The 18,577-nt window shown below is 36.3% G+C and overlaps 1 protein-coding gene across 2 annotated transcripts in view; it reads right to left on the reverse strand.

The window, feature by feature from the left end:
- Positions 1 to 18,577, reverse strand: part of LOC135440031 (UNC93-like protein) — a 30,178-nt gene that overhangs the window by 2,175 nt on the left and 9,426 nt on the right. The window contains exons 1-4 of one of the 2 annotated variants that reach the window (XM_064699002.1): positions 12,770 to 12,784; positions 6,143 to 6,296; positions 532 to 666; positions 19 to 424 (exon numbers count right to left, since the gene is read on the reverse strand). In XM_064699002.1, coding sequence (XP_064555072.1) covers positions 19 to 424; positions 532 to 666; positions 6,143 to 6,190 — 589 coding nt within the window. In that variant the 5' untranslated portion in view covers positions 6,191 to 6,296; positions 12,770 to 12,784. Of the gene's footprint in view, positions 1 to 18; positions 425 to 531; positions 667 to 6,142; positions 6,297 to 12,769; positions 12,785 to 18,577 lie in introns of those variants that run through there. The other variant, XM_064698993.1, reaches the window with a different exon arrangement.

An 18,577-nucleotide genomic window follows, 5' to 3' on the forward strand; every position in this document is an offset into this window, starting at 1 on the left:
GGATGTGTGGTGACTTACCCAAGCTGGAGATGAGATTGCCCCAAAGCTCAGCGGATTGCCAGGCCAGAAAGAAGAAGCCAAAGAAGCGCACAATAATGGCATCAACAGCTTGTTCAGTTATCTTAGCATACACCTGCCCAACCTGTGTCAGATATGTAGCCTTGGAGGCCCACATGGGCGCCGCGCCCAAACCCACCAGAATGCCAGCCGGCACCAGGGTGTAGAAGCGCGGGAACAGCTGGAAGGCAATGTACGGCGCATAGCAGAGCATGCTGCAAACGAGCGTCCATTTAACCGTCAGCTTGCGAATGATCAGCGTGGGCAGGAAGATGCAAGAGACAACCAGCGCCGCATATATGGCACTGAGCGATACTGTGCCAAGACCATCCTTTGAGTTGATCGAGGATTGCAGATTGGCCGTGCCCTGAATTGAATTGGATTGAATTGAATTGAAACGGAATTGGGGCATAAGTCGATTGCTTAGCAGGTGCATCCAAATGCATTTCGTTAATCAATTTCAATTTCGCTCACCTGAAACGCAGTAAACTGCACCATGAACGCTATCGAGATGATTGAGATATTCTTTAATATGCGCCATTTCTCGGCCGGATTCAGCACAACTTTCTCTCGCAGCGAGGCGGTGTCGGGCTCGAAACCAGCTTTTGGCTAAAAATAAAGCAAAAGTAAAGCGAAAATTAATCGTTGTTCAAGATTTCGGTTTAGGATGTGTAAAAAAGACGGAATACATATAGACTGATACTGCACAGAAGTGTGCAACATAAGAATACCATTCTATGAATTTTAAGATCAATTCGAACTCCATTCATTATTATCCCTTCCTGTTTCAAGGTATTCGATAAGAACAATTGATTAGTTTCACATTCTTAGAATTTCTAAAATTTATATTATTGTAATATATGTATATGTATATTTTCCAAACAAGTTCGAAACATAAATTCTTGAAAAATTATGCTGTTGCATTTCATTTTCCACATACAGAGAAAAAACGGCATATCAAGAATTTATTTTACTTGCTTTCCAAATACAAAATTCTGGAGGTTTTGAGCTCGAATCAAGTAAAAACTTCTTGAAATAAGTCAAATTTGCAGTCGCATTCAGAATCGAGCAAAAAGAGCTTAATTCAAGCTTTTAAAAAGTATTTTCTTACTTAAGTCAAATTTTATCGATATATCGGATTTTTTAGACTTGATTTTACTTGATTTAAGTAAAAAATTCTTCAGTTTTTCTCTCTGTGCAATGGAATTTTGAAAAATCCCCATTGTCAAAAGTTAATTTAATATTTGTATATGAGAAAATTCTTCGTAGATTTCTTAGAATATGATTAAATGATAATATTGTATTATTCCTAATTGAATTCTTAGAATCGAATGATAATATTGTATTATTCCTAATTGAAGTCTTGGAATTGCTGATCAATTGATTGCTTTGTTTCGAATGGAATTCTACGAAATTTATAATAAAGATAGTTTTACGACAAATATTGAACCTAGTTTGCAAGCGAAAGAGCATTTGTGGTGCGACTTGGCTGCACTTTGGCTTGCCTTTCTTTGGCACACACACACGCACACACACACGCACACACACACACACGCGAGCACATGGACAATCTTAATTAATTATTTATGTGTTGGCGCGTTTGCGCTTTTAGTTTCGAAAATAAAATGCGTGAATGCGCGCGTTTTTCGCGCGTCTTGTGTGCGTTCGGTGCGCGTTTTACATTGCGCATGCGCGTCGCGGTCTTCAAAATGGTCATAAAAAATGCGCAAGCCACTTGCCAGATAACTGGGCACGGTCGTAGAACTGGCCGAAAATCGAAATTGTGATTTTGCATGCGCTGCCGCACCGCGGCAAACCGCTCAGAAGGTTACAGAGCGGGCGGCAGCGGGGGCGATTTTCAGCGCTAACGCAATATACGTTAAGTTTTGTATTTTGTATTTTGTTTTATTTTTATTTTTTTATTTTTAGTTCATTTTTGGGAGGTACGAAACTGTAATTGGCATTTAACGGAGCCGACGGCCCCACATCGGCGTTGGGTCCACGTCCCCTGGCCAATTAGGTAGGTAACAGCCACAGCAACAACAACAACAAAAGCTAGCTGCGTTATGCAAGCTTGAATCGATTACTGTTTTAACAACAATATCGTATGTAAGTAGTTTAAATATTATCGCATAATAGCCCGTTGTTGCGGCTAAGGTTCACACGCAGCCGGAGGAACTGATGACAGGCTGGGGTCGGGGTCGGGGTTGGGTGGTGGGTGGTGGGGCAGAGCTCGCTTTGTTTGTATGCAAATCACAGGGCAGCGAAAATTCCCCGACCTTATCAATAAAACACAACATCTTAAATGTTTAAACAAACACATCTAAGCATATTATAAATGCATGATAATGAAGTTTAAATACGTGGAACTGTAAAGTTGCTCCTGTTATTATTATCATTCTTATTAATCTTATTGCTGATGTTGTTTGTTGTTGTTCTTGCTGTTGTGCTGACATTAAAAAATTGCATTTAATTAGGTACAGCAACAAAAAAAAACAAGTTTTTGGCGACCAACAAATAACAAAACAACAAACAAAATAAATATACACAAATAATAACACGAGTTACTTCGGCCACGTCAATGCGGCCCAGACGAATGCGTTTGGCTAAATATTACTCATACGCCGCATTTGTCAGTGGCTGAGTGGAAATTGGAACACCCTTCTCTAAAATAACAGTATTACGAAGCGCAACTAAATATAATTGCCTGTCGAAATATACACAATTTTCATACTATTTGCTTCAGTTCTGAATGTTCATATGTTAAAGGTTCTACTCTTAGTTTAAAGGTTGTTTTCCTTCTGGTTTCTTTTAAATATCTAATCAATGTTTCACCTATGTTATAAGAGGAAAAGTCGCCGACTATCTCGTTTTCTTTTTGTAGTTTATATAGTTATAAGTTCTTATCTTTTGAATATCTGATCTTTATTTCACCTAAGTTTTTAGATGATAAATTGCGACCATCTCGTTTTATTTTTCGGTACTTTATTTTTGTTGGCATCGAATATGAACATATGCAGAGTAAGTTGTCTAATTATTTCCCTTTTAAGGACACGCTGTAATTGAACTTGCATTAAACAAAAAAGTATTCAATTGTCAAAATTGGCAAATTCAAACGAAAATTGAATCAAATTCTGCTGTCCACCAAGCTGCTCGTGCGATCAGATCGCAGACATGTGCATTATATGCACATGCAGTGTATATAAAAAATAATACAAAAATACAAAAAAAAAAAAAACTAAAAATATGAATACTATAAATAAATAAAAACTGGTCGACAAGCAACTGGCTGTAACTGTAAATGTTGTTGTCTACGCTCACCGCTTGATCCTCGCCTTCGTCTCAGTGCGCTCAAAACAGCTGATGTCTGTAACTGACGGCAGGTGGCGCTGCGAGCAAATTTGCCAAGAAAACGGCCATGTCTACACACAGGCCCACAGACAGACGGACAGACAGACAGACATAAATGCATGTTGTATAAAATAATAACACTAATTAAAATAATGCAAATCCAAATCGAAATCGAAATCGAAATCCGCGAATGCAATAATAATAATCATGTGGCAAGTGCGAATCATGCAAAAAATACCATACGATAAGAGAGCACAAAGCACAGAAAATCTCGCAGCCAGCCGCAGCAGCCGCAGCCAGCCCCAGCAGCAGCAGCATACCCGCCAGCAGCAAACCAGTTACATTATGTGCGATGGCTGGCTGGGGGCAGGCAGGTGAGGGGCACACTGGCAATCGCCAGAGCGCCTTGTCACAGTGAGAAGCGCGTAGAGCGGCGCAACGGCGCACGAGATTTGCGTTGTTTTATTTTTAAACTCGGCACGTTTCGTGTTCGCTTTTTGGCTTTCAGCCTGTCTGTCGATTCGTCGTTACGTCCCTCCGTCTGTCGTGTCTGTCGCGTCTGTCTGTCTGTCTGTGTGTTTGTTTGGTCGCTGCGCCGTCTCCTCTCGCCATATTTTTACATGTCTCTTGACTTTACATAAATTTGTATTTGTTATTGAGTTTTGGGTTATTTGTTGCCCGATTCTCTGGTTTCTTAATGTGGCTGTGCACTGCCAACAACAGCAAAGAAACGGGTTTACCATTGAGAATTCTTTGTGACCGACACTTGGAACTGGCTCTGAGCACTTTGGATGCTGTGCCAATGGGCCGATGGGTGGTTTACAAGACTCATTATAAATGACCAATATTTATGTTTGCCAGCAAAACCACTTATGATAACCATATATATATATATACATACATATAATATGTATATATGTGGATATATGTCCAGCTCTTTGAAATTGCAATTTGCAGAAACACAATTCAAGTCAACGCGACTGTGGCTCAGTTTCAATTAGGACAGGCTCATTTATAACTGGCGGCATTATGCGATACATAGCATACGTACATACATACATACATATATACGTATGTACGTATGTACGTATGGGCTTTTAGTTATCGAGTATTCGTATTCGTGTTTGTCTTTGGCTTTAAAGCGCTTTCTGCTGTCACATTTCTTTTTGGCTTGGCTTGGCTTGTTTCGCGTGGGCTTCGTCGTTGTGTCTCTGTTTCTGTTTCTTGAGGTGAAATTTATTTTATGTGTTTTTTTAGGAGTGGCCACTTTATTTCACAGCGCAACCCCCGCCCCCCGCCCGCCTATTAGCCAGCAACATCATCATTCATAATCATCAACATCCCGTGATCATCAAATATATATAGATATATACAAATACATATAAGCATGTGAGAGGTGAGCTGCTTTTAAATACTTCCTTCTTTTTAATATCTCTTTTTATTTTTTTTCTTTTTGGGGCACATCATAAATAATGTGACGCGTGTCATTATAAAATACGATTTCTTGGCGAAGGCAAACACAGTCATTAACGAGATTGGCCTGTCAATAAGTGTAATATGATCGCCAGCCTTATAGACATCATACTTAATCAATTGGGCTTAACGTTATGCGCATGAATGAATTTAACAAATATTACATGTATTCTATCAAGGAATTTTTATTGGTTTTATTTCTATAATATTATTTTTTGTTTCTTACAACTAACTGAATGCTGCTGTTCTGTGCGAACCAGTCCGACAAACATAAAACTTGATTTCTTTACACGAGTGCACAAATACATTCCAAATAAATATGAATAGGATTGAATTGTAAACTTGTTTTGATCAGAGCTCAACAATTGCCGTGCAATCGATGCCTACATAAGTAAGTCTGTAAAAACTCGTAACTCCATCAACCAACTGAAATCAATAGGTCAAGAAATGCATGCGATACGAATCGCTAAACGACTTCTCGTTATATCTAATTCGAAAGGTTTTCCAGCTAAACTCAGATTCATGCTTGTTCTTTTTCCAGTTTGTATATGTTAGGCGTACATTGACTTTTGCCTGAGGCTAAAAGCAGGAAGCTTTTACCAGCTGGACGGTTCCTTGCTGTCTTAAGATTTGGTTCATGAATCTGAACCTGAAGTCCGGTTCCGTGACATATAATTTTATTATTAGAAACATTTTCAATTTCTTATTCATAACTTCCCATTCTGCAGAAAATATTGCATAACTCAAAAACAAGCTAAGCGTTAAGTTAAAGCTCTATTCAAATTGTTTTATGTTTTGATTTTTATTTTGAGTTCGATGAGTTTTGAATAAAAATATGAACTGGTTCAGTTCTTGGCTCGGCTTTGCTTGAGTTTTGGTTCATTGTAAATAATAAATTGGAATTTCGTGCTTGAACCGGTTCAGTTACAGAACCAGTTTTGCAGACGTGCTGTGCCTCTAGTCTATCAAGCAATCCGAAATAAGTAAGACAATAAACTTGGATATTGCATTATTTAAATGGCAATTGTTTTTATTAAAAAATTGAAGAGAAAAAAATTAAGAAAAAAAGTACTTGGTTCAATTGTATATTCATAATATGCACTATTTATGCCTAGTCGATAATAAGCCAAAAGTGAACCCGATATCGCTTATGCTTTGCAAGACCTAACACGCTTTCATCCCAGCTTTAGCTCCCAGCTAATGCCCCGAATCATCTCAATACCCAATTGCCCAGGTTGTAAACTCAGGTATTAACACTCACCTTGACGGGCTCATCATTCTCAAAGCCGGCGTTGGTGAAACCAGTCATTTTGCTGGCCTTTTCTGTGCTGTGTGTTGCTCTCTTTTATTTGGTGGTTAGTTGGGGGTAAAAGTTGCCCTTTGTTTTATTATTAATTAGGCGAGTTAAATGTTTGCTGTAATGAGAAGAATGAGAGAAAAAGATGTTGAATAGAATCCATTAGATAATTATAAAACAATTTGCCAGTCAAAGCCAAACAAAACGGGCATAAAATATCACGTGTGGTAAATATATATTATATATAGTACGATCATTATTTCAATTGAAAACTTATTACGGCCCCCATTGAGATGGGCAGTAATAGCCCAAGCTTGAGCTAAACTCAGAGTATATATACACATATATATATATATATATATATAAATAAAAAGATTTATATATATATAAAGATATATAGATGTGTGTACACTATATATATTTACATTATACGCAATAAGTGCGCCATGGCATGTGTTATACTATAAGCAGAACAATGACAATAACAATAACAATAATAATATTAAGCTTTATTATTAACAGCAACATCAACAGCAACAGAAACGAGACGGTGGGTATTAGATTTTCGTTATTGAAATTGTGGCCATAATTGTCGGAATTTTCGTTGACAAATGATTTAATTTGATGGGATTGAATTGGTTTGGGTTCGGTTTTGGTTTTGGTTTTGGTTTTGGTTTTCGTTTCGGTTTCGATCTGATGTTCCCTGCAATATGTTAGACAGACTAATTTCCGTCAACTGTGACGAACATTTGTGTCTGTGTGTGTGTAACATTTGTATATTATATTTCATTTAACTTTCGGTTTTACTTTTCATATGATATCAGATTCAATCAGCAAGAGTCACTTTATAAATTAGTTTTGATTAACTTGAATTGGGATTTAGTTATATAATTATTTGTATTATAATCGAACCTGAAACAGAATTCCCTTGGTTTGTTACAACATCCAGTTAAGCTCGTATTTTAATGTGCCCCAATGACTCGACCACCTAGGCAATACTTGAATAGTTTTGTCTTGAATTTCATTATTATTTTGTATTGAATTAAATATAATAATAATGAGTACAGCTGATAGCTAGAATTTACTTAACTTTGTGTATGTGGCTAATGCTTAAAGATAGAACAAACTTTGAATTGCTTGAATGCCCAAATCAAATTGATCTTAAATCATCGATAACTTGGGCTATTTTCATCAAATCGATAAGAATCGAAATCAAAATCGTTAGAGTATGCACAGATCCGGAATGTTTTACTTTTTGAATACCCTCCCCCGCACTTTTGGAGGTATACTCCTGGGCTTCGATATTTACACACATTTGGATGTCATATGTATGCCCTAAACATTTCATACAGATCGCTCAATATACACCCAAGCTATTCTAGAAGGCAACCCCAAATGTGTCCCAAAATGATCCGTGAACAAAAACGCACATATGTTCAAGTTGGAGGAAATCTTGCATAGTACATCTGTGAACGAGAACATATATAATTTGCACAACGACTATAATTAGTTAGAACCAGGAACCAAGTGACCATGGAGGAGCGTTAATTAAAATCAATTATTTGCATACGTGATGCATATGAAACTCTATTGTAGTACGGCGTATAGTTGGACAATTAATGGATATGAATAGTTTTTCGAGTGCTTATATGTATGTATGTAGGTGCGTATATTCCCATCATCTGGCTAGCATTTTGCCATTGTTGTGTATTGCTGTAATTAGCTGCAGGCCGCGGCAAGTTCAAGTTCATGTTTCCTGCTTGTCGTTGTTTTTTTTTGTTTTTCATTCTGTTTTGTTTCAGTTATACACAGGTAGACAGGTAGAGACGCTTGGCCAGGTGGACAGGTGGGCAGGTGGGCAGGTACACATCAATTGATTGCATATTAGTACTCCGCATACACTATTATTCACAGACACAGCATAAAGCAACTTTGGTTGTCGCTTCAATGAAGCGATAAGAAACGAGGTAGCGAGAAATTGGGCAAACACTCGACTCTTATGGCACGTATGTACTACATAGAAGACGGCAAAAATGTGGCATAGATATTCTTGAAGCCAAATAAAAAAATATGGAAAAAAATACTGCCAAAATTAACATAAAAATGCCTAAAGTTATGGCTTTTAATAAGACGAAGCGCGGCGCTGCTTTATAATTTGTTAACAAAAAATTAATATTTATGTATGCTAAAAACGCAAAATTAGACGCTTAAGAAGAGGAAGAGCGACATAGACTCAAAGAATCAGCGATCTTTTTGGGTCCAATGAGGAGTCTTGCGAGTCGTGAGTGTGTGTGTGTGTGTGTCTGGGACTTGGAGTGTAAATTGGATACAGGTAAATTTGTGCTTTAGGTAGTATATAGATGTGTATACGAAAGTATTCAGGTTTTTCTGTGTTTTCCAGTTTTTCAGTTTCGATTAGGATGAAAGACGCACAAAGAGAGCGAAACAAAAAGAGCGAGATAGAGAGTGCGAGAGAAAGAGAGAGAGTTACGGACAAATGTGACATTTAACATCCTAACTTAATGTTAACTCTCTTTAACATCATGTGACATTGCATGCTGTAAAAGTCACTGTAAATGTTAAGCTCAGTTCACACGTGCCCAGCTATCTGGCTAGCTTATATATATATATGTATATAGCGTATTATATGATTTGCTAGAGGGCATGAGAGACTCGCTAAGTTATAGTCATCTGGTAGCCACTCAATAGAAATGTTAGTTATATATTTGGGTACCGTGTGAACTGTACTTAAATCTGTATAGTATGCTGATTGTAAATGTCAACTTAGCTGTGTCTGTAATGATGGTTACAGAAAAAATGTGTGCTCAAATTGCACACCGTGATTCCGGGCCCGATGGCTCAAGTACTTATGGGCTGTTAGCTAGCTGTGGAATAGGTATAACTATTAAAAATTATTATACGGCATGTGCTCCCGCGGGATTCAATTACCAATTCCAAGGATGGGCTAGGGATGGGCTGGGGTTTTTTTGTTGTTTGTTTGTTTGTTTATTTTTGAACATGCATTTAACGGTCTCGAATTACGAATCAGTTGCGAGCATGTGTTTAATGTTTATAGGCCAAGTTAGGTAAACTACCAAATTGGAGTTTTGCGGCGCAATAAACGGACACGGATTTCGGCTTGGGACTAGAGTGCGCGTTTTGTGCGCGGTTTAAACAGCGTGCGAAAATAAAGTATATAATAATAATGAAAAACTGGCTATTAATAATAATACATGCTTCAAAAAAGAACTTGCTACTGCCGACAGTAACAAACAAACAAAAAAAACAACAACAACAGCAACTGCCGATGATAATAATAATAATGATGATGCTCATGATGTTGCTGACGTCACTTCCAATGGGGGGAACTGGCAAAATATTTGAAGGTCTCAAGCGCTGGCCGTAGACAATTCCGCTTGCTGCCCTCATCGCGAGCTTTGCCTGGGGCTGCCGAGCAAATGTGCCGACTAGAAATTGGTAATAAATGCTATTTGGCTTTGTGGAAATGTGTGTAGCAGGTAGAAGGAAGCCTCGCCGACCCTACGAGGCATATATAGCCACCCAGCCCTGTGCTTTTGTCTCTCTATTTGTCTGTCTAATCGGGGTAGTCTTATATAATTTGGGGTATAAGTATACCATACTCGTGGATCAGACGCAGTACGATATCTTTGCCCGTTTTCCATAATATCGATAAATATCGATTTTAAAACAAGCTCCTCCTATGAGCTACAGAAACTAAATTTTGGTAAGTAAACTCTCATTAAGTATACGCAGATTAAAATATTTAGATCAGCTATTGGCTGGAGTTATAGACGTGGTCTTTGGTATGTCTATACCAAATGAACGATTGTAATCGCCGGCTGCAGGGTATCTGTCAGCCGTATTTGACCGACCAAAGCACTTTTACTTGTCGTTTTTTTTGGTATGGTATGTGCTCGAGGCGCACGTGTCTTGGCCCATTGGGATAGCCTCTTATACTATATGTGCTGAGCGATTGATATTATTATTATATCTGGTATTTAATTGCGGTTTTTGTGGCTGACGCTCTTTCGGGTTTTTTTTTTAATTTATTTGCCAGCAAGTCGCTTAGTTTTGACCGTAGATCGCGGTGCAGTTTTCTGTTAACTAATTATACAGTGAACCGCACAATGGGCTAAGCAGGGAATTTGTATTGCAAAAGCAACAGTCGCGTGTATGCCTATGTGTATGCATGTGTGTCTGTGCGTGTGTGTGTGTGCATATAACAATTCAATTGAGCTGCTGCCAAAAATGGGACAATTATGGGCCATTTTCTTCATTTGTGTTTGATTTCTTAAAATTTTAATTATTATATTTTTTTCGCTTTTTTTTATAGCTGCTGCGTGTGGGGCAATGCTTTTTGTTACTACTGTTTAGCTATTATTATTATTATTTATATTTTTTTTTATGCTGTTTTTTTTGGTGAGACACGCGCCCGACAAACACACACACACAGAACGCAATAACGGCAATTATATTATATGAATTATTATTCTAAGTATGCGATGTATCTAAAAGTATTGAGCTGCCTGCTTGGATTGCTACACTTTTGCATTTGCTTCGATTGTTGTTATAGTTGTTGTTGTTGTTATTTGCATAAAATTAGCCACTTTACAATTTGTCTTTTTGGCCATTTACGAGCGCGCGCGCATTCACATTGCCCAATTACACGAAACTGAATGAAAAATAGAAAACAACAAAAAAACCAAAAAAAAAAACAACAAAATATGCAAAAATTTGAAAATATTCAAAGAGACAGAAAACATTGAACAGCATAGCATAAGGTATGTGTGCATGTGTGTGTGTGTGTGTATTTATGTGTGTAATCTGCATTATCCGTGTGCACACACAATACAGATTGGGCCTTAAGTGGCCATGTTTTGGCATGTGCCACAAATAAATGTACAGCAAAATACGAAATAAATAAAAAACAACGAAATAAAAATATAGTAAAATAGCAGAAAGAGCGTTGAAAAAGCAAAAGTTTTTTGTTTTTTATTTTGTTCACTGCCAAAGCGAGGCCCTTTACAATAGCTGCCAGCTTGGCGAACGGACGCGCTTTAGCTTAAGCCGGCCTTTCAAAAATACTGACAGTAAAAAAAAGCCCCTTCGGCGATAATGAACTGAAGCACATATGAAGCAGGCAGCAGGTTACATCTCCAAGCCAAGTTGTGCACACAGCCCAAATGCTCTTACTCTGCATAAATTATACTATGCCAGAGAAAGACTTGGAGCGTTTACTTCTTTTATAGAGAATATGTTAAGGTAAAGCTTGATACTTTTCTATATTTAATTATGGACATCTGTCCATATATAATCAATATTTATCATTGAAATCAAAAGGAAAGTTTTAGTTCTCAAGAAATGAAAATTTTAAACCATATTTGAGTGAAGATTTAAAAATTATTTAATTTTTTTGCATTTTTTAAATAAATATTTTAAATAATAAATATATTTTGGAGTTGTAAGAATCAAAAAGAATCATTATTTATAATTTAAATCAAAAGGAACGTTATATTTTATTTAATATTTATTTTTTTGTATAAAACTAAATTGACTGGAATATATTTTTGAGTTTGATTTTAAAAATGAAAAATATTCAATGTATCTTACATCATTTAGGATTTAATCATTATTAATTTTTTATTGGAATATATTTTTGAGTTCGGTAAAGATAAAAAATACTTCATCTAAGATTTAATAATTATATAAAATTTGCTTTAATTTTGTTATCTTAAATATTCAACTTTTTAAATTAAAATCCAAAGGATATTTTAAAAATGAAAAATTATGAAGGTTTTATATAATTTCCTATATAAAATCAAATTTAAATGCATTTCGAAATGTCTGTCAATTCAAATTAAATTCTTTTTATATATTCAAAAATTGACAAATAAAAGATCTGTCTTTTAATTTAATTTAAATTCTTTTTATATATTCAACAATTATAATAATAATTGCTAAATAAATTTTTTAAAATAAAAAGTAGATAAAATCGTTTAATACTTTGCGTATGATTTAATGTTTGTAAATCGTTCACTTTTGATTTCTATTAAAAAATATGAATTATTTAAGCTGCATTTATTGAAAAAATCGAGCGACTGTTTCGAAATTTCACACTGTTTCCTGAGGCTGATTAAATTAACATATTGTTCACTTGAATCACAGCAATGCAATATGCGATTAGCTGGTAAGCGTAATCAGAATTCGGCTTAATGTTGATTTAATTTATTATTTTTTTTTGGCTGGCACCGTGTTTGCCATGCATTCAAATTTGTCGTGCGCTTTGTTTGGTTTCTGCTTTGGCTCTTTAACGTACATTTATTTAATGTTTTTTTTTTTTGGTACTTTTTGTAATTGCATTTTCAGTGTTGATTTATTTTTCGGGTTTTCGTGTTTTGATGTTTGTTTTCTTATGGCATTTGCGATCTAGTTGGTTCGGCTGTTTGAATTTGGCGCGCAACGTGCAAAAGTCTTTTAGCCGCGGACTCCTAACGTTTGTTACTTTTGCTACTTTGCATAACTTTTCATATTTATTCGTTTACACTTGTTTAGTTAGCTAGGGGCACTCACACAATCACAGAAAAAACAATGCGGTTAACGGTTATGGAAAGGCCAGCTCCTTGGTTGCTGTTCCTGTTCCTGTTCGGCGTTTCTGTTTGGGTTTCGGGCTCTGACGCTCCGCTGGCCAAGTGTCTGACTGGCTGCCTGCCTCACAATACAATGCCAAGAAACGGCGACAACGTGCGAATTTTAAACAAAAAACACTTTCTAGCTAATTGGAGTGATTAGTGGCGGGCGTCGCAGTCAGCGCTGCCGCTGCTGCTGCTGCTGCTGCTGCAGTTGTTGTTGCTGGCATAATCGTAGACGGACGGGTCCAAGAGCGCGCCAAGAGTTAAACGGACAAGGTTATCTATCTATCGTTAGCTGGAAGTGTGAATATGAACAGTTAACAGTAAATAATCAGGGAACGGCAACGGGGCGCGGGGTGCGGGTTGCGGCATGACCGACCTGCTCGGCCCTGATTCGTTTGCCAATTTGCTGGCCAGAACCCACTCAAAAGATTACACGAATAGGAAGAGCATCGAGAAGCTACCAAAAAGGCGAACACGCGGCAATGCGGCGCTTTTGAAATGTTTCTAGACGGACTCTGGAATGATCGGAAACTCTCGGCCGTACTCGAAAAAACCGATTTGCCGGACAGCGCTGGGCGTGTGCCGGCCCTTACACTCGAAAAAAATGACTTTATTTTACAATTGTTATTATTATTAATATTGCTATGATTATTCCTTTCATATTTATGCTCTCATATATTTATGTTAGATCTGCGATTCTTAAAATGTTGCTCAGAATCATTTTTGCTGCTTGGTTGACTATATTTGACAGTCTATAACTTAGTTGTTAATTTATTAAATTTATTTAAAACCGTCAGGCGGATTTTTATGGGATTCTCCTGAATTTTCAACATTTATATGCATACATATATATATTCTACACCATTTATTTTTTCTAATGTGAAATGGACTTAGGTACATATAAATAGGGTATATGAATAGGTTTTCCACTGCTGTAAAGCTTTTTAAAATGTTGCAATGTTGAGTTTAACGAAAGTTCAAATGGCCAATAAAGAACCTTTGAACATATTGAACACTTTCTTAACATAAAAACCTTGTCTACAAAAAATGTTTAAGAGTCCAGTTCATTTTTGGAGTCCCCAAATTTTTGTTTACTGCTATCACATAGTATTCTTATTATTATTGAGAGCCAATCAATCTTAGACGAAACTACATAAACATATGGACCTATTTGCTTAGGTTTCTCATTTAGCGATTATTTATTTATCGTTATTTATCGATCTGGTATTAAGAGTATTTGATTGGAAAGTTTTTCCTAAGTGTATGTATGCTTGTTAGGCGGCTGCTTTAAAGTTTAGCTAGTCAGGCAAGTTCGGTGGTTCCATGTACCGATAAGATTGTCAGCCGTCATCAAGAAGCCAAGTATCTAATGGCTATTTATTGTCACTGGCCGGCCGCGCAATTGACAGCCATAAATTCTAATTAATAACCACAAGCGCGCTGCGAACCCATAAACAAATCTAAAACCAAACTAAAATATATATATATGTATATATATATATATATGTGTATATGTGTGTATGGCATATATAGGTGTGGGTAAGAAAATTACCCATATGGTTAGCACTTGGCAGTAAAGTTGAAAGCGTAAACAGCTCATCTAGCGGTAGGGTGTGAGGCCTTATCGCCCCCGTGGCCAGGCCAGTTATTAGCGCGTGATTATGTGCTGTGATTTGTCGCAGATCATAAATATTATGATTAACTGGTGATTGGGCCAATTTAGTTGGAAGGCAGAGGCGCACAATCAATTGCTTGGGCTTGTGATTTTTTGTCAAGTGATACGATTTTGGTTTCCATTTCGCGTTAATTGCCTTAACTCAGTCTGACTAATCGCACTATGCAAAATATACCCTTCCTTAATGAAGAATAATTGCTGTTTACTGGCAGGTGGTGGCAACCCTGCAGGGTTGTTGTTGCCCAACACTCATTGCTCATTAACGAGTGAAACAGAAACAGAAACAGCAACAGAAAAACGAAAAAATAAAAACCCAACAAAAACAATATGCAAACTTAAATTTGTGAGTCGATCATTAAATATACGCACATTTGTGTCAATAAAATGAGAGCTGAGAAGTTGAAGGGTAGCGCACTTGACATGTGTATGGGCTGTTCTTCAGCTTCAAGTATTGCCAAGTTGGGGCTCCAAAGAGTGTTGCCGCCTTCAAGTGGAATAGGGCAACAACCCTGAAGAGCTAAGATTAAAAGCTGAGATCATGCCGCTCTAAAGCAGTCAGATATTGTTAGATTGTTAAGAAGAGAAGATGACCCAGTTAAGCAAAATTATTAACACTTAAATTCTACAGTTTGCAGTGTTGCGAAACGAATAACAGCCATGTTAACAGTATACCTTGCATGTATGTAAACACTGTCTGGCAACACTTTGCGCAGTGTGGCAGCTCGCAAATGTAAAATCCTTGAAATATCGCGTATACGTAATATTTAGCTAATGTCCTATTAGAAGAGTCAATGTCTGATTTGACTGACAGCTTTATCATTACATTGCCCAGTCGAAGGCTAAACGAAACTTATTGATAAGCAAGCAATCTGAAGAGGTTCATTAAAACGAAATTTCAAGTACAACAATCACACATCGAGTTCTTCCCTATCCTCTTAGCAGCATGTGTAAAGTGAACTATATGTATTTCCGAATATTAGAATACAATCTCTTACTGATCTATATAAGCGAATTGACTGACTGATTCTTCTCATCACGAGTGCTTAACTAATGCTTTACAATTTGCTTAACATAATGCCTAACAGAATGCTGAACATAATGCTTAACAAAATGCCTTGCATAATACTTAACATAATGCTTAATATCATGCTTAGCATAATCCTTAACATAATGGCTAACATAATAGATAACAGACTGCCTAACACAATGCCTAACAGAATGCCTAGCATAATCCTTTACATTACGCCTAACATATGGCTAAGCATAATGCTTAACATAGTCGTGTAAGCATCTGAGCATGTACGTATATGAAAGTGTGATGTTATTATCCCACTACGCTCGTGCTATTTAAAACAAAATTAGGCTGATAACTATAAAAGTGTTAATAAACGCTTGAATTTTTCTTCAATTTTCTTCTATAGCAGATTTGTAATTATTCAGTAATCGGAAACGGCATCAAGTGTCATAATTATAAAATATATTGTGTGACGATTAGCACCATTAATCAAATAATTGCTGTAATCAACTAAAGATTGACTTGCTAATGAAGCGCATCGACCCAATCCCATAAACGTTGAGTCACACACAGACTAGCTCGCAGCTAGGGATGTGAACTTGAACCCCCACGTTTTTTTTCTTTCTTTTTATTTATTTTTTTTGATATTGTTCAGTCGTGTGCGAGCATTAACTGTAAGTGCTCATCTAAAAATAGCGCTTCTCCATTCAGAGGGCATTACGAGCACAGCTGTTAAATGGCCAGTGAATATAACATATACGCATATTCGCATATTCGCATTGTTGCCTGCACTGGCAATGGTATATTCTCTATTCTATAGACAGATCTATTAATATATATTTTATTCATATATCGGCAATTCCTTAGAGTTTCTATCAACAACTGCTTTAGCAACAATTTTGGCCCTAATCAATTTTAATAAATCTTTATGCCAAGTGCCGCTCTTTAAAGTTCTTTTTCTTTTTCTTTTTCCTTTTTTTTTTTTTGCTAGTCACGTGCATGTTGCCTTCTTGTGTGTGTGTGTGTGTGTGTGAAGGGGACTTGGGTACTGGTTTTGTGTCCAGGTATTTGACTATTTTTAGACAACATTTTTAGCTGCTGATTTCATTTCATTAGGCGCGCTACTTGAAATTCGTATTTGTTGTCGTTGTTGTTGTTGTTATTTGCTGGCAAATATTTCGTATTGAATTTTTAATTAAAATGACAACGGCATAAAGACACAAAAAACTAAAAAACAAATATCACAACTGACTGCAATCAATGAATCGCTTAAATTACGTATACGTAATTTTTTTATTTTGCCCTTTTTTTCCTACTTATATTAAATCGTTGATTATACAATCGGAGCAGTTGCTTACAAAGTTGCAGACATTTGTATAGATTTTTTTTATAAGATATTTTGTTGAGTTCTTGAATAATTATCTTTTGATAAAAAATCAAGAGAAATGTTATTATTTTTGTGAATAACAGAAATCTGTCTAGTTTATTTGTAATTTATTAAACATAAACATCTTACAAATAAAACTGAGAAAGAAGCTAAGACTTGTTGTTCTCAGACTCGAAATAGTATGGCTGTAGCCTTTGGTCAGATTGCGTCTAGAAGCCAATGTTAATCATAAATTGTAGCAATTATTTATTTAACTCTTTTGCCTTATCATTGCGTAGTTAGGGAAGTTTTGCCATTGATAACAAGCGAGCGATTTACAGTTGACTCCCAGCTAATCTATATAGCAGGCAAATCAATCAATTTAAATTTGATTAAGCTGTGATTTTGCTTTTTCTAACGAAGTGATTTTAGCGAGCGGCAATAAATGCCAACATTCAATATATGGCCAGGGATTACAATGGTGCTATATAATAGCACAAAGTACACACTCGCACACTCGCACACTCGCACACACACACACACACACACACACACATAGTTTATGGCTCAAAAGTCACGCGAAGCACTCGAAGCACTTGTCGTTGGGCACAAAGAACGGAGGACGGAAATCACAACAGGCGTTTGGCTCTGGAAAAGCCGAGCTGTTCGCATGCCATATACATGCATGTATTTGCTGGCGTTACATATGTGCATGTATGTGATTATAATAAATATATACACATATATTGTATATTAAAAAAAAATCATTGTTATTAATACGATTATTGTGTGCACAGTTGCGTGTTAATTTTTCTGTAATTTTCGCCCAGAGATTGTTGTTTTAGTTTTCCCATTTTTTTTTTTGGTGTGTGTGTGACATGTTTTTTTTCAATTTTTTTTTTTTATTTATTTATTTTGGTTTGTTTTTTTTTTTCAATTTGTTAGCACAATGCAAATGGCTCAGATCCAAAGAGCCGCTCCCGCCAGCCAATTCTCAGCACACAAATTTTAATGGCTATCTGTGTAGATTAACTATTATTAGAGTTTTTTTTTTTGTTTTTCTTATTGCTGTGTGTGTGTGTTTTTTTGCTGGCTAGTGTACACCCCCGAGCTGGCGATGGCCATTGGCCAAAATGTATTTGCGGCTCTCAAATTGTCACATTTACAGTCAATGGGCCAAAAGCCTAATAATTAACTACAAACTGATGCCAACTGCAAATTAATGTTAATAATTAAACAAAATCAACAAGAGCAGCGACAAATTTACATCTAATATAATATACATTTATTTATATATAAATATCTTTTTTAATTAATTGATTTTGCAGTTGTTGTTGCTCAGGCTCAAAATTTGTTTGCTATATTTGTTGTTGTTGGAATTTTTGGCTCAATTTCTGTTTGAGCCAAGTTTGTTTTTTGATTTGAAATTGTTTTGTTGCATGATTTATGTAAATTGTTTCTTGATATTACCCAGTTTAAAAATAATATTTGAACTTGCTGCTGAATTTACTACACTTGTGAAACTGTTAAAATTGTGTCTAGTTCAATTCTCAAGTCAAATAATATTATATATATATATAGTATATATACATGTAGTATATATAGTATACTGCGGTCGTAAGTATGTGGCGATCCCAATGATTTTTATCAACAAGGCATCAAAATAAATACTCGAATTGTTGGCCAACGG

The sequence above is a fragment of the Drosophila montana genome, unplaced genomic scaffold (genome assembly GCF_035044405.1).
Source record: "Drosophila montana isolate Dmon_TW-CO22-7 unplaced genomic scaffold, ASM3504440v1 contig_1624_1, whole genome shotgun sequence".
In the NCBI taxonomy this organism is placed as follows: Eukaryota; Metazoa; Arthropoda; class Insecta; order Diptera; family Drosophilidae; genus Drosophila; species Drosophila montana.